The following is a 16364-nucleotide window of genomic DNA, read 5'->3' as shown; positions in this document are numbered from 1 at the left end:
CAGAGCTACCTTTCAACAATTCATTCAAAATTAAATCAGCACCTGGGGCTTTATCATTCTTCAGCCTTTTTATCTGCTTAACAACTTCATCCTTTGATATCTCCCTAATTCTTCATTATTAATATCACATGCATGACCTGTACCAAACTGTTCATGATTTGAGTCAATAGGGTACGTGCGAGAAGAAACGGAGTGGTGATCCCATCTTACAATTAATATTAGCCCCATCGCCTGTGAAGCGTATCAGACTACTTCAGAACAGTCTTTTCCTTTATTGTGTAGTCCCGTATATTTTGTTTGATGGTCACACGCAATCGATTTTATTTGTAGTAAAATCGGTATTTTTGGGTATATTCGGCATCTTCATCGTTTCGATTTTCAAAGGAAGACGGAAGAAACACGATCATGGCAGGAATGCAGCCACCGAATGTCGCCGCAATGGGAGCTGTTCCGCAGCCACATCCTCAGGCCATGGCAGGCCAGCAGGCCCCGCAGGTGCCGGTGCAACAACCGTCAGCACAGCAGCAGCAGCAGCCGCAACAGACGGCACACCATCATCAACAAGACCATGATGTGGTCGCCAAAATAAAGGCCACGGTTACCCTTCTTCGGGATTCATTAAAGGTTAGGCCAAATAACTGCATGATTATTGGTTCTGACTGAGCCACAGACACTAGCATGTAATGTTAGCAGTTGTCTGGTAGTAAAATTAGCAATGAATTTAAATTTAATATGAAATAAATTTAACTGGTTGAATAAATTTGCTCTTCACTTCAGTAAAGTAGGCCAACTGTAAACTTTAATTATAAGTCAACAAAGTTGTGTTGTTCAGGAAAATGTAAGAATAATAAGACATATCTTACCTTCCTATATATGGATACCTACGTATGAATGATTCTGAACACAGGCTTAGTGTTTAAGCCTCTATAATCAGATTCAGATTTGGTCCTTCTTGAAGTAAGCTGGGTCATGGCCAGGTGAAGTGGCATCAAACTTAAACTTATGCAATGGGTGTGTTGTTCCAAAAGCAATTTCAAAGTTGTAGACACTGTATGCTTCTATTGTCATTAAGTTATTTGGTAAACTATTCCAGGATTTCCTGATATGCATGTAGAACAAGTCTCTTCTTGTAGTGGTACCGGTGTGAGATCTAAAAATAAACTTTACAGTTTGTATGCAACTCTTTACTATGTCCTCTTGTGCGTTTTGTTATCAGACCTAAATCAGGCACTACCTTTTGATCATATTTAAATATCTTCTACATATCTATATCTGGGGTCTACCTAATCTATTTCAGTTTGAAGTTTACATCATTCAAGAGCAATGTAAATATATGGTAATTGGGATATATGGTTGGGTTTCCGACACATCAACACCCTATTAAATGTTTTTCGATCAATAGATAATTAAAATATCTCACAATTTGCCTGAAATTTTATTCACATGTGGAAAAAAATACTCTGAATTCACAAGCGTGCATTGAAAATGCGATTTGTGGTACACACTCCAAGATAACTGAGTTCAAACACGTGGGTTGCTATTTTGACGCGCTCAGTTGCGCCATATTTTGAAACCAACACCCCTACCCTCTATTGACAATACGTGTGAAATGCACGGACCATGGTAATGCTTTTCCTATGTGCCATGATCTACGGTATCATTGATTTGCTGTTCATCTTGTTTATTACTGGGGTTTTTTCAGTAATATTTTGACATCATCAAATCCCCAGTGAAAAATGCAAAACCACTGCGCGTAGTCTCATGCATGAAAGTTCGTTCTCCACGCACAGTGCTACAGCGTAGAGGGGTGTCAGTTTCGATGTACAGTGTCGATGTGTTGGACACCTACTATACCCAGTACAGATAGAGTTGCTGTATTTGGGCCACTGCACTTCTCTTTCTTGGCCTAAATCTTCATGAGTATGCCATGAGTGCTGTCTTGACAAATACACTCACTATACGTATGAAAAGAATGTATGTGTAGTAGTCAAGGGGCAAGGATAGTTTTATGAACAGACATTGTGTGCAATTGTTCGGTGGTGATTACTCAACAAACATTTAAATTAATGCTAATTCAGTGTGATATCAAAGCTGACACCTAAATTCTAGCTGAACCAATTTGCTACAGTATGCATTTTTGTATGACTGCTATACAAAATGTAATTTGCATAGCAGTTTCATTACATAGACTTGTATACCATTTTGTTGAAAATGTACGTCTATCGACAAAAATTGCTATTCAATTTTGAGAAGGAAAATTATTCCCTGTCTTTTAGAACACATGTAATGGCTATACATATCAAATTAAATCACTCACATAACTTTGAAGCTCATGAATTAAGGAAAATGCCAATTTTGGCTTTTGTATTCGTTGTCATTAGTACAATAACAAATGTTCACAGTTGATATGCTGTGTTAGTATTGATAAGTGTGCACTTTGCATACAATCTTTCAGCAGACCACAACAAAATCGGCAATCCCCCTTTTATCCAAAGTCGCTGAAATTCAATGAAAGAATTTATACCTGTGCAATACTTTCACAATTTGGATGCAGTTTGATTTGAGAATGCATAAGTGCCAAAAATTTTACTTCACTTCCACCCTCCATCATTATTACCCAGAACTACATCAAAGGTTAAACATTTGTATAGCATTTCATGATCTTAATTGATTTTGATAATCCATTGTTACATGTAAGTTGCTAATACTAGATGTATAAAAACAGACTTTACTTTTGTCTCAAAGAGGTCTTTTGGTAGATATTGCTAAGACTTCTGTGTTAAGTTTTTCGTGATGAAATTTTACTGTGTAGTCACACATTAACAGCTACAGAGCCTGCGTGCTTGTTGTCTCATACTTTGTCACAGTCCATTACATTTTACTGTCACACTAGTCAGAATCCTTTCATTTCTTCTTTCATATTTTGATTGCTCTGAAATGCAGCAAGTAGACCCATAGGTACTTCCTTTGATTCATTCTTACTGAACAGGCATTTGACAAATGTAGCCAGCGAGGACGTAGGCATGTTCAAACATGTTCACGATGAAGCAGGAATTAAAAAAAAAGAAAGAAGATAAACACTCCATACATTTGCTTTAACTTGCTATACCCAGTACATTCAGATATTTACTGATCCATGCTGCTGCAAGTGTGTACAAAATTTGATCATGACTTTTTTCTCTTTTTTTTAAAGAAAGATACCTTTTTCATTGCAATCTTATACTCTAATACATGTGTATCATGTAATTGTACAAGTGTAAAGAAAAATTTAGATTTTGTATTTTTGGATGCATATCCCAGTGTTATTAGAGTTATGAATACAAACATTAGGTTGAATACAAACATTAAGTGCAGAAATCTGCTTGATTCCTAAAGGTAAATCTTCCTAGTTGTCCTCAGAAAGGTAGATTTTTAGTCTATTTCACTTGCTCAAGAAAATGACAAAATAATGTAGTATGTCATTCATTTTAAAGCATTATTGATTTCAAGTGTCTTTGGTCCAGTGTACATGGTGCCTCCTCACCCATTTTATTTACAGTTCATTTATTTTTCATGTACCCGGTATGTTCACATGTGGAAAGTTTAACAGTGGTGTAGATGTTGAGTAAACTACACTTCAACTCCAGTGAACATCCCTCACTTGCTACAATTTAAGCATCATTCAAATATATTTTGCCAAAGCCATACCATTTGCTACTTTGTCATATTATGAAACAAATATTACCTTTCACCCATCAAAGCTTTTCTATTCAGATTTTTCTTCACTCTTTGTCTCTTTGCACAATCCCACCAGAATCTTATGAAGATTTCTGCCCAGGCCTTTGCTCACTCTGCTGGAATAGACAATTCAAGGTAACCATATGAGAATTGAGAACTGCTAAAGCTTGAATAACACAAACAGATTTAAGGCTGAAGATACAGTATGCAGTATGACATATGTAGGTCTTCACATTCACTTTCTTGTAATGTTTAAGTTATCCTATATGAACATCTCAAATTGTCCGATCAATTTATGCATTACTTAGTGGTGTTCTCTTAAAAAATGGCGTGATTTAATTTTTGCTCAAAACATTTACAGATACGGTTTTCTGAGAATGAGAAAAAAATGACATTCATTTCTGTCTTGAAGTTTTGTAGGTATTTTCAAATCACTGCAAAGAAAAAAGGGTTTTTGAAAAAAAAACCAACTTTATGTACATCTTCACTATTTCAATGACAAGTCACACATGTATACATGTAGCTCAAAGTAAGGTTTTTCATGGTCATATATGGCTATACCACCAATCTCTTTTGCAGATGCATTGGCATTATATCATTTCTTTTCTTTCTTCACTATTCATTACTCATCATGTGGTGACCATCTAAAGTTTTTCTCTTAAGGTCAAATATCACACAAGCATTATTACATTAAGAAGATAATTATCATTCATTCCTCTGACTTCTTCTGACATTATTATGTTGCTGGTAATATTTTTCACCCTGCTTCCTGAAAAAGTTAAGTCATTTTCTCTTTCATTATGGTTGAAAAATGAAATTTGGGGGAATTCTCCATGTTTTCTTTGTATTGTTCTGCCATGTCGTCATATACTGTTGTAGTCTCATCATCCAGCAATGATGGCACCAAACTATTAAAATGCATTACTTTTGAATACTATGGCCATTTTTTTTCCACAATCACTGATGTGACCGACTATGTGATATTGAGCACTGCATTTACTCGATCCACATGTATGTTTGGGGAAACTTCCGGTGTAACAATCTACACACCAACCTCTTTCGCTTTTCCTTACAGTGGAATGTTCACAACCCTCTCTTATACAGTTAGCGTTATGATTATCATCTCTTTTAAAAGTGAATAAAAAAAAAATACTATCTTTCCCAAACAGTTTTCTTTTTTCCTTTCTCTATTTCCCACTGCTTTTCAGTTTTAGTTATGACCAAACATTTTGGGACTCATTATAAATGACAGGCAGTATGTTGTAAAGGAGGGGGCATTAGTTTCCTCGATGGGCAAAAATAAGCAAATATTTCCAGCACCCACTCAGTCATATCCAGATATATGTGTTCACAAAGCAAGTCAAGCCAAAATAGAAATGCCATATAGATCCATTGGACTCTCTGCTCATGTGATCAAAAGTGCTGGCCACCTCCAAAGCATGGACAGGTCAATGTGAAGCATGCTGTTGATGGCTTTTTGATGGCTGTAGCATCTTTTGACGCCTCATTTATTGCATCTCCATGTGGTAAAAGCCAGCCATTGCACTCCGACACCTAATTACCTTCAGGGGTTAAATGTTCACCCATGCCCACTAACCCCCAACCACACTGACATCACTTTTAATGATTTAAAGCACATCTAGGTTATACAAAGGCAATACGGGGCACAGGAATCTATGAGAATCGGGGACTTTGGGGATTGCAATTTTACATTTTAAGAAGACTACACCCTTGGGTGCTATAGCTATGAAGGAGTATGCACTGCAGTTAACCTGTTGAAGACGAGTCCTAAGTATACTTGGGCAGACGTCTATGGGAAATGGATGTTGTAAGTTACGTTTTAACAAATTCAGCCCATCCTCAATGGGTTAAGTATGTAGATTAACAGTGGGAAAAAAAAAAACAAAAACAAAATAATTTGTGCTGCTGAAACCCATTCAGTGGTGTTGGAAAAAAGGAATAGGCATGACAATCACTTGATGAGCTATTTAAACTTGTGAGACATGTGATACAAATGATATGCCCAGACCCACAGTTTGATCACTATGCCATTGAATACAGTTAGCCATACATTGAATGTCAGCACTATAAATGACTGGGCTTTATCTATCTACTGTAGCGTTTGAAGCACATGACGTGCAATGTCATGCCATACTCTTGAAAAACCTTTTTATATGGACCATTTCAAAACTGTATTTGTATAGTTTTACATCAACATTTTTATATTCATGATCATATAAACCTTCTTGTCAAATGTCATGTACACGCAATGTCAACACCACTACCAAACTATGGAATGACGAATTTCATACTCCTATTCACCCTGAAAATGCATCAATTGGTAGTCAGCACTCTGCTCTGATTCTGCCCACAGCAAAACGCCAGAGGAAATAGCTGCAAGGTTTGACAAGAGCCTGGAGGAATTCTACTCACTCTGTGACCAGCTGGAGTTGTCTTTGGTAGGTAGACCCCTCTCAACTAAAGAGTGTCTGTGAAAAAGACTTAAAGGGATGATATAGTATTGGTGGAGATGAGATGGATTGGGCTTTTAACACTTTGCTTTTTGCTTTGCACTTTGCTTTATGGGTACCAAGAAATGACTCATGAAATAATACAGAGCATACCATTCTATTGGAATTCAAAGTTCATTAGATGAAAATTGGTTTTGAAATGGCTGAGACATCCAAAAACACAAAGTAAAACAAAGCAGTTGTAATAAAAGGTGGGTCCCACCTTTTATTAGGACCCCTCTGTCTTGGATATCTCAGCCATTTCAAAACCAATTTTCATCGAATAAACATTGAATTCCTTTTGAATGCTCTTTCACATTTTATAAGCGGTTTCTTATTATCAGAGCAAAAAATGTTAAAAACCTGATATTAGGTTTCAACCAAAACTATATGATCCCTTTAATCTACACTACTTCTCTCTACCCGTAGTGGTGAATAAATAGTTACATGTAATGCATTTAAAAAATAGTTTGACCTTTGAACTAACATGAAAAAGCAGGCAGAGAATTCACTCGTAAGATAAAGATGTTCAATACTTAGTACTTAGTGAAACCAGGAGGTAGAGTGTCAAGTTTTGAGAGAAAGTTATAATTGTATTCATCATGACATTTTACCTCAAAAGACATCTTTCTCTGCTGGTATATTTTGTAGTTTCCAGAGACATCTAGATATTGTCTTTGAGGTATTTCACAAAATGTAAACAGAGACCTCTTATGTAATTTTGCATTAGATTTTGATTCACTTCAAGTGATGAGATGGAATGCACAGTATTCTGTGAATACATTATTTTGAAATGAAAGGTTGCATATATGTCAATTACAAGGAAAGTACTCGTGTGTAAAGTGAATATGATTCTGATATTTTAACATAGTTATTGTCCCCGCCGAACGAGTTCGAGCAGGGGACTATGAAACGGGCTCCATACGTGTGTGTGTCCGTGCGTCCGTGCGTCCGTCCGTGTGTGCGTCCGTGTGTGATCAAAATGTTCAATTTGCTACTTCTCTGTCATTTATCAGCCAATTTTGATTCTGTTTGCTTTATATGATAGCACTACATGGGAGCTTTAAAACTTCTACACAGAATTTCAGTTGTGACCTTTGACCTTGACCTTTGACCTATATTGTACATTTTGCTACAAAATGCTACTCCTTCGCCATTTCTAACCCGATTTCGATTCCGTTTGCTTTATGTGATGGCACTAGTTGAGGGCTTCAAAACTTCTACACATAATTTTGACCTTTGACTTCTTTGACCTTTGACCTTGATTTTTGACCTATATTGTGCATTTTGCTACAAAATGCTACTCCTTCGCCATTTCTAACCCGATTTCGATTCCGTTTGCTTTATGTGATAGCACCAGGTGAGGGCTTCAAAACTTCTACACAGAATTTTGACCTTTGTCTTCTTTGACCTTTGACCTTGATTTTTTACCTATATTGTACATTGGCTACAAAATGCTACTCCTTCGCCATTTCTAACCCAATTTCGATTCCATTTGCTTTATGTGATGGCACTAGGTGAGGGCTTCAAAACTTCTACACAGAATTTTGACCTTTGACTTCTTTGACCTTTGACCTTGATTTTTTACCTATATTGCACATTTTGTTACAAAATGCTACTTCCGGCGGGGACATATATTACGCACCGCGTAATTTCTACTTTTCCTTGTTGAGATTTATGTCTTTAAGAGAGAAGAAAATATTTGTGGTATTTTTATGTTGCCAGTCTGTTTGAAGATACACTGGCTATAAGATGCCTTGTGAGGTACTTCAGCGACAGACAGTCGTGATTTCCAAGTAACTCGGTATCTGATTTGACAAGAATTTTTTTGATCTGTCGTTAACTTTGTCACTGCCTTAATTCCACAACAGCTTTCACTTTACAGGAACAATTCTCCATTAGTTCATAACCCTCTCCTTCAATATATCAATCAAATAATTGCATTTCTTTTCTTATGATGTTGTACTATGATATGACCTGCGTAACTCTGTACATGCATTGTCAAACAGATGAATAATGTACGGAAGTATCAATTAATTCAGTGATAAAAAATGAAATGTACTATCTATTTTTCTGCTTCTGTGTCTGCCCACTTAATCCAGCGACTTGCCCATGACTGTGCCACACAATACATGGACGGAGCCCGCTACACTCCCGTGCCACTGATGCACTCACACAAACAGGAGATGGCGGGCACGGAGTCCGGAATGACCTATGGACAGTACATAGCCACAGTGAAGGCCCAGGTGCAGTGCATGGCCGACGTGCATAGCGCCCTCTCAGACTGCTCCAATAAACTAGGCCATTCCAGTCAGACTTGACGGAGCTGTGGCAGCGATGGAGTGTACATAACTGCATGAACTGAGCTGAGTTTTGTGGAAAGGACACTGCAAAGAATTTGTACAGCTGCAGAAAGTTTGGAGTGAACAAGCACATGTATCCAAACTCACCTGCAATAAGCTCTTGACAGTGTTTCGTGGTTGCTCAGCCCACAAAAAACACGGCCGTACATTCTCGTATGAATGTCTTCAAGTACATTTTCTTTTTTTATGAGGGTGTTGCCACAGGGACTTGCAGCAATCCTCGAATCTCATGATTTTGTAGATAGTTTGGTTCAGGTGGAGTACCATGAAGGTGAAGTGCTATGCTCGGGTGAGCACTCGACCCACATTTCTGTTGTTTCTATAAGTCATGTCTTTGGTGTACATGTTTTTCAACTCAGTATTATGAAATAAGTGTTTGACTGATCCTTTGTTAGTACCCACTTCTGCCTGTACACTAAAGACGTGAAAGGTTAGAGGGTTTACTGCTGTGGAAAGTGAGAGAGTACAAGAGACTACACAAAATGCCTTGGGATAAATTCTTTTATCCCAAGTTCTTGTTAGACATGTGTATGAGGGTGACAAACACAATTAGATTCAAAGAAAAGACAAACTTTTTTTACTGATAAAACTAGTCTGTTATAATCAGATTTTGTGTTATAGATGTTCTTCATAACAAGTGTCTGCTGCGTCTAATCACTTTGTTGATTTTTTTTTTTTTTTAAAGGACATGCCCAGGAATGTTTAAATTTCCTTGATTCTATTTCTTCAGTAATTTCATGAAATCCAAAGATCTTTTTAGTTTTTACTGGGTGAGAGTATCTCTATTGTCGAGACGTGCTCTAGACCTACTGGGAGAACCATCTGATGTGGCGGAGGCATGCCACTCACCATAGTGACATTTCTAGTTCTGTCTAATGTGATTTTTACTCGAGTTGGACATTCCCTGTGCTTTCCTTGGAGGGTTCAGCTGTGTAGCTGTAGTTGTCGGTGTTCAGGCAAAACTGTTAGTATTGCGTAGTTCTTCAAAGGAATCTTTTTGAAGAGTAAGACCTCTTTGAGCGGCAACCTGCTTGAAGTTCAGGAAGTTACGATCATGCTCCTCCGTTGTGTGTTCACAGATGATGATATTTGCAGTGCAAACAGCTCCTTTGTGGCCCTCTAGAACTCTGTCCTTTAATCCAACTGAAAAATGTCTGGACTAACACTCAATCTAAAATGCAAGCAGCAGAAACCTTGAAATAGACAAAATTTCTTGTGCAAAGACTGTATATGGCGACGTCGTTAAGTGGGATTCATCGTCCTTTACCAAAATAGGTACTCGCCCACTTCAAAAATGGCCTGATCTGCACCAATGCTGACAGATTTCCTTGGTTAGTTGGGAAGTTCATCCATGAGTAATACAGTCCAGTTATTAAGCATCGTGTCAAGGTCATGGGGGATCCGTAGTCACCAGATGGGGTTGAATGTGTCAGTCATGTGACCACGCAGTCAGATTAAACTCACAGTCCGGGTCTGATTAAGGTCGGAAGGTAACTAGAGTGGAAGGGGAAGTCAATGCCAGTAAGGAAGAACACAATCACACAATTTAACTGCAGTTCTCCAGGAACTTTACTACGTGAAGTAACTCTCTGGAGGAATGAACATAGAGCCACTTAACACAAGAGGGCGACATAACCAATGGTGTAAGGCTGACTGTTCAAAACCCAGTCCCTCTAGAGTCCTCCTTACTTCAAGGCTACATTGTTTCATACATCATTGAATTTGTCATAATCAATGCTGCAATTAACATGATTTAAGATTACACTGCATTCAGCTTGCTGAGTGTGCTTGCATGGCTCTGGTTCTTCAAAAGATTGTCCATCCTTTCTGTCGAATTCTTGAGGGAAAACCCATTTCTACATTCATCTGACGAGGTCTGTCTCTGTCTGTACTAGCTTCTCTACTGCTAAGATCTCATGCTAGGTGGACCCTTTGAGCTTCCTTGCTCTACCTAGCAATTAATAGTACATAGAGCGTAGTATCCAGGCCATGCCACACTTTAAGCCGGTCCAAGTAGAGTATTCTTGGTCAGAGAACTCATTGATAGAATCTTTGGTTCTTGTCAGTTGAGTGTGATCCAGGCAGATTATACAGAGAGCTGACCATTGATAGAATTTCTTTGGGTATCGCAGGTTTGGGTCTTGGCACTACCTTAAATCCAAACTTGTCAGCCTCTGCATCCCAAAAGACACCCAAAGTAGTACTTTCCGTGGGGAGGCCCTTCAACCATGGAGATGATTCTATGTCCACAGCTGAGGCCATTCTCTCAGCATTTTCACAGGTCTGCTGAGATTAGTTGTCAATGTTTGATCTAAGTTCCTAGTAGACATGCTTTTGATTTGATTTTTGATTTATTTATTTCAACATGGTAAAAAAGCCTGCTATCAGCTTTGAAGCTGCTTTTCAGCAAGGCCGTGCGTAAGAATTTACAAAACTAAATCAAAAACAAAGAGGAACAGGTACAAGAATGATGATTAAAAAAAACTGACGAAACACAACATAAATAGCATACAGTGAACAGAACTAAAATTGGAACAAATATGAATAAAATTATAAAATGACTTAGAGTACATTTCGATAACAACAAAATCAAACTGTGATGAAAATAATATGCATAATTAAAACAAAAACAACACAGGGATTTGTTACAAATGAGTGGCAAGAAAAAATTAATATAATATCTAGAAATTTACTTAGATTATCAATATTTAAAATATTTGGGGGTAAATTATTAAATAACTTAGATGCATTATAAAACGGACTTCACTTTAAACAATTTGTCCTTGGTTTGGGTAAAAATACAATTCTATCATTATTACGTACATTATAATGATATTCTCTTAATGTGATACATGAACATAAACTCTGTGGTAGTAGATTATGAATGGCTTTATATATTTGAGTTACTGCGTGCTTTTTCCAGCATTTAAACAATCTATTTTCAGGGTGTTATATAGTGTCTCCCTGCTAAACCGAGCATTAACGCGTAGCACAATGTGTAAAGCTCTTTTCTGTAGAGTCTGGAACCTTTGCAGGTCGTGCACATTTCCATTCATCCACGTGAGGGAACAATAATCAAAGTGTGGTTGAAAGATCGTTTTGTACAATAAAAGAGCTGACTTTCCGTTTACAAAACTTTTAGATCGTTTAAACAATTGAAGACCCCTGATACTCTTATGTTTGACCTGATTAATGTGAGCCTTCCAAGAAAGGTTTTCATCAAGTGTCACCACAAGATATCTGCATTCTGTTACTCTTCGTAATTTGTTGCCATTCACGTTTATGTCAACAGATTCAAAATGACGCAACTTTGCCTTTGTTCCAGTTAATATAAAATTACATTTATTCACATTGAGAAGTAAATGGTCATGAAAAAAAAAAACAGTCACAGAGTAAAGAAAGTTTGGCATTTATTGTTGCTTCTAAGATTGTTGGATTCTTAGCAGAAAAATACAAACAGGTGTCATCTGCATACAAAGAAACTTTACATTGTTTGATAGCCTGTGGGAGATCATTGAATGTTAAGATAAACAGTAATGGCTTGATCTCCTCAACATCAAAAAAATGCCTGCAGTATGTCTGTAGACCTTCCTTGACAGTTCACAGTCCTGCCACTCCGATATGACAGCATCTTGTACATGACAAAAAGTGTTACATGTACTATGAAGTCAAAAGAACAAAGAGCAGCTTTGTCTGTGGAGTCAGTGTCCCAGCCTGAGATGAAATGGGTGAAGATAGTGTCCTGTTGGGGGGAGTAGGCAATTGCTTCTAGAGTCTTACAAAATGTACAAAGCTTGTGTAGAAGTGACTATATACTAGGTGACGCATTACCCATCAAATTTTACATACGTCCAGGATGGCTTTTCTTTTAGACTTTTTGGCAACTTCGTTCTGAACTCTTCTCTCCAGAAGAGTTTTTCTCTTAGGGCTGTGGAGGAAAAACAGATAGGTCTCCTTCAGGACGTCAGTCATGTTTCTTACATTGGCAAGTCTGCAGCTATGAGAGAGCACTAAATGCAGGCAGTGACTGTAGCAGTGTACATCCAGTGCTTTGGTTGATGATCTCTTGAAATCCAGGATTCCTGCACTTTTTACAAAAATGATTTCCATGACTTTTTCCATTAAGATTTTAAATTTCCTTGATTATATTTCTCCAGTAATTTCATGAAATCCCAAGATCTCTTTAGTCTTTACTACGTTAAAGTATCTCTAACCAATAAAATACACACACACACATTCAACTCAGTTGATTCCCAAAGAAACAAAGTGATCTATTAACTTACCCACTTAATTTGCAAGCTCTCCCTATTTCATCTTTATCAACTGTTCAGCATCATGAACTTTGGCAGATTTCTCCCTGGTCCAGCTTCTCATGGCATTTGACTTGGCAAGGAGAGAAAGATCACCAGTCTTTTCTGCAGATTCTGCAATTGTATCTGCTTCTTTATATAGGAAGTTCACATCTTTCTCTAGTTGTTCTCCTCTCTTCTTCATGCTACGTATTTCTTCTCCGAGGTGCTTCTGTTTTTTTTTCCTTTCACGTCCTCCATCTTCTTTTTCATCTGTTCATCAGGATATGTCCTGTACCATTGCCTTGCTTGTTTGGCACGTGCAAGCATCTCTGTTGATTGTTACATTCATAATTCCTCCAGAGGTATGGATGTTATCAACAATTATCTTCCTAGCAACTAGAATTCTTTCTTTTTGATTTCTACTTCCACCTCCTTGTTTACTGAGAAGCCCCTTTCTACATCCGCCTGTCCATGTGACAAACACACAAAGACTTTCATGATGGGCCACAAGTTCTGAAATTTCTTGCCCTCACCAATAGTATTTCCATAGAATGTGTCTAGTCTCATGTCCTTCCTCTTAAAACTGTTCAAGTGAACAACATCTCCATCCTTCATTTCTTGAAATTCACCAAATATTGTGTCACAGTCCCTGTCATGCACATAATGACCATTGACCAACACTTACAAGCATGCTGTAAGAGCTGTTTCATAGGTGGCTCCATCCCTCTATATTTCTTCTGGATCCGTCCCTCTAGAAGTGTGGTCAAGGGTATACTGCGCAATAAAAGAGAGAATACTGGATGATCTTTGATCATGTAAACAATAGCTTTATTCATGTTGATCAACAGTAGTGCCAGTCACAGATATAATGCAATAGACACTAGGTGGCGCTATTGCGCTATAACCACCAGTAGTATATGTCTACATAACAATACTCTGGTGCTGGATTGGTGATTTTTCTAAGAGTTTCTTCATCACATTCAGTAGAAACTTGTGATAGTCACTTTTGAAGTGAAAGATGACTCTATCACTTTCTCTGTCACTGGCTTTTTTCTTTGTCTTAAGGCTTTAAGACAGCTTATTTTGTGGCAAACCCTTTGTCAGCTTGTGTGTTGTCTTTTAGAATCTCTTCTTTCAACTCCAGCTTACTGATCTTCAGAGATGAACTTGCTGCAGCCAAGATATCATCTTTTACAAACCACCTCATCAGGCTATTTAAGATTTTGGCAATGTCTGTTCCAGGAAGGGACTCATTGGGATGACTGTCTGCTGGTCTGTCAGAAATGATTCAATTTCTCTGGCAATGGAGAGAAAGAATTCTTATTTGCTTCAAACAGAGGATCCTTCAAAGCAGTATGAAATGTTTCATACGTCTCCATCTTTGGATGTGGGATTTAGTTCTTTGAAAGACTTTCTAACTGCTTGACCACCAACTGCTTCATTGGACAAAGCACTGCACTCATTATACCCTTGCCCTCAGACATGTTCAAAATCCAGTCCCATGTCCTCTATGGTTTTCTTGATTGCTGATGCAATGTGCTCACCAGTTGTTCTCACTAGTCCTACAAATTCTAAGAACTCCTCTCTGATATTCTGCTCATTATCAACAAATCTGATACAGAGCAAGCACACCTTTTTTTATTACTACATTGTAAGTACGGCTGTCCACTTCATCTGCAAGATTTGAGAAGAACAATTACTGTAGTACACAATGTACTGCTTGAGCGAATCAAGCCCTGCTCCAGCCAACATAAACATCTGACATGGGAACCAAATTACGCGTGGCCTCGGGAACTCGTTGCTGCTCGCGTGGAGTGAGGCTTGTACATATCTACATTTATGCTGTGGCATGAGTCATTACCCCCCTAAGCCATCGTGAGATAGTATCCATAGTTCCTTGCTGATATGACTTTCTGTAGCTAACAAATAAATACTTGAACTCGAATCAGGCTGGTGCGGCAAACTATTCTTGGAGACTCGTCAAAACACAAATTCGCTTATCCCTGGGATATGCTTAAAGAGGAACCTTAAAACCAATCTTTCCTTGTGTGCCCTGTTTAACTAAATCATGAATTACAAATGCACATACAGAGGTCAATGTAACCATTTTGTCACTATCAAATACTGTAAAGAGGAAATTTTCACGCAACCAGAACCTAGCGCAAAGATAACAGCATGCAAATATTTTTGCTCGCCTTCTGTTTCAGTAGTTGATGTCTTGATTCTGCAGAATCAAAAACGTGCGCAACTCTTTTTTACCCTGGCGAATGCGAAAAATTAGTCACGCGAAAATATCCACTTTTACAGTAATCCGAGCATCTGCACTCTCTTGCCCTCAGGATTCCCTTTCCTGTTCATTATGTTTGTGTGTGTGTGTGTGTGTGTGTGTGTGTGTGTGTGTGTGTGCGTGTTTGCCTGTCCACTAGAAATTAGAATAATAAACTTTAAATGCCATGTATTTTTGGAGTCTAATTTTTCGCAAATTGGGACTTCCCAACAATATTGCAAATGGTTAAATTCGCGATTGTCTAGTACAGTACACACTGAATGGGGAAATGTATGCATACACACCACATTCGTGTTAGGGTCAGAGTTAATATTTCAGCATGTCTTTAAATTTGAAGATGACACTTGACTCACGAAATTTGTGAAAATAAACATCTTGTGATATATTTGGGGTATAGGCCTGCAGTGTATATATTTTCCCTCAACTGCTGGTCACTGACCCTTTCCCTAGGACAAGCCTAGAGATATGGTGGATGATTGTACTGTTCATGCCATCCTCCGTAATCAGCAGTTAAAAAAAGACCAAACATTCCACCCTGAAGCACAATCCATGGCTGGCTATACACACAATGACTGCATCTCTCACAAGTTTCTTCTTGCTCTTGTACTCTTTGTGAGGCAAAAGTTGTGTGTTCATGTAGAAGTATTACTTTTGTGCCATGTGATTGTGCTACACACTCTTTTTATCTGTTGAAAATGAGAAATAAGGAATACACGTCAGAAATGCATCTAGACTTCATTTCTCTCAAGAGTTCTGTGATATACAATCCACCATGTCAGCCTGATGAAATATGAATTCACGTCAAAGGAATTCCCATCATTATTTTTCATGTGCATAGGAATTTAGTCACTCTGTAACTCTGTTGGAATCACAGCAGCTGTTATGACTCTCCAGGGCTGTGTGATTGAAACACTTACAAAGTCCACATCGCTCAGAGCTGAGAATTTATAATTGAATCCCTTTCATTTCTGAAAGAGAAGAATCGAAATGTTGCAAACAGACTTTGCATATCAGACTTACTTCCTGCTGTATTTACCTCTGGATTGAAAGTTAATTTTCATTGAGGATGATTCATACAGTAGTGATGATACATTTTGTAGACATGATGAGTGTAGTTTTATCAAATAGCAGCATTAGAGACACAAGTGAAGCATGCTTTGTTTTGAAATGATATTTTCAATTGTGAGGAATAAAA

At 37.9% G+C, this 16364-nt stretch overlaps 1 protein-coding gene across 1 annotated transcript; it reads left to right on the top strand.

Moving 5' to 3' along the window:
• The first annotated feature begins 281 nt into the window (after positions 1–281).
• LOC140231324 (mediator of RNA polymerase II transcription subunit 29-like) lies at positions 282–9017 on the top strand. Its single transcript, XM_072311481.1, has 4 exons — positions 282–624; positions 3794–3852; positions 6092–6176; positions 8330–9017. Exons 1-4 carry the CDS (start codon positions 406–408, stop codon positions 8546–8548), a joined length of 582 nt encoding a protein of 193 aa, XP_072167582.1. The 5' UTR covers positions 282–405; the 3' UTR covers positions 8549–9017.
• The last annotated feature ends 7347 nt before the right edge of the window (positions 9018–16364 follow it).

The sequence above is a fragment of the Diadema setosum genome, chromosome 1 (genome assembly GCF_964275005.1).
Source record: "Diadema setosum chromosome 1, eeDiaSeto1, whole genome shotgun sequence".
Lineage (NCBI taxonomy): Eukaryota > Metazoa > Echinodermata > Echinoidea > Diadematoida > Diadematidae > Diadema > Diadema setosum.
The sequence above is the reverse complement of the archived record's forward strand: the minus strand, read 5'-3'. Positions and strand labels throughout refer to the sequence as shown.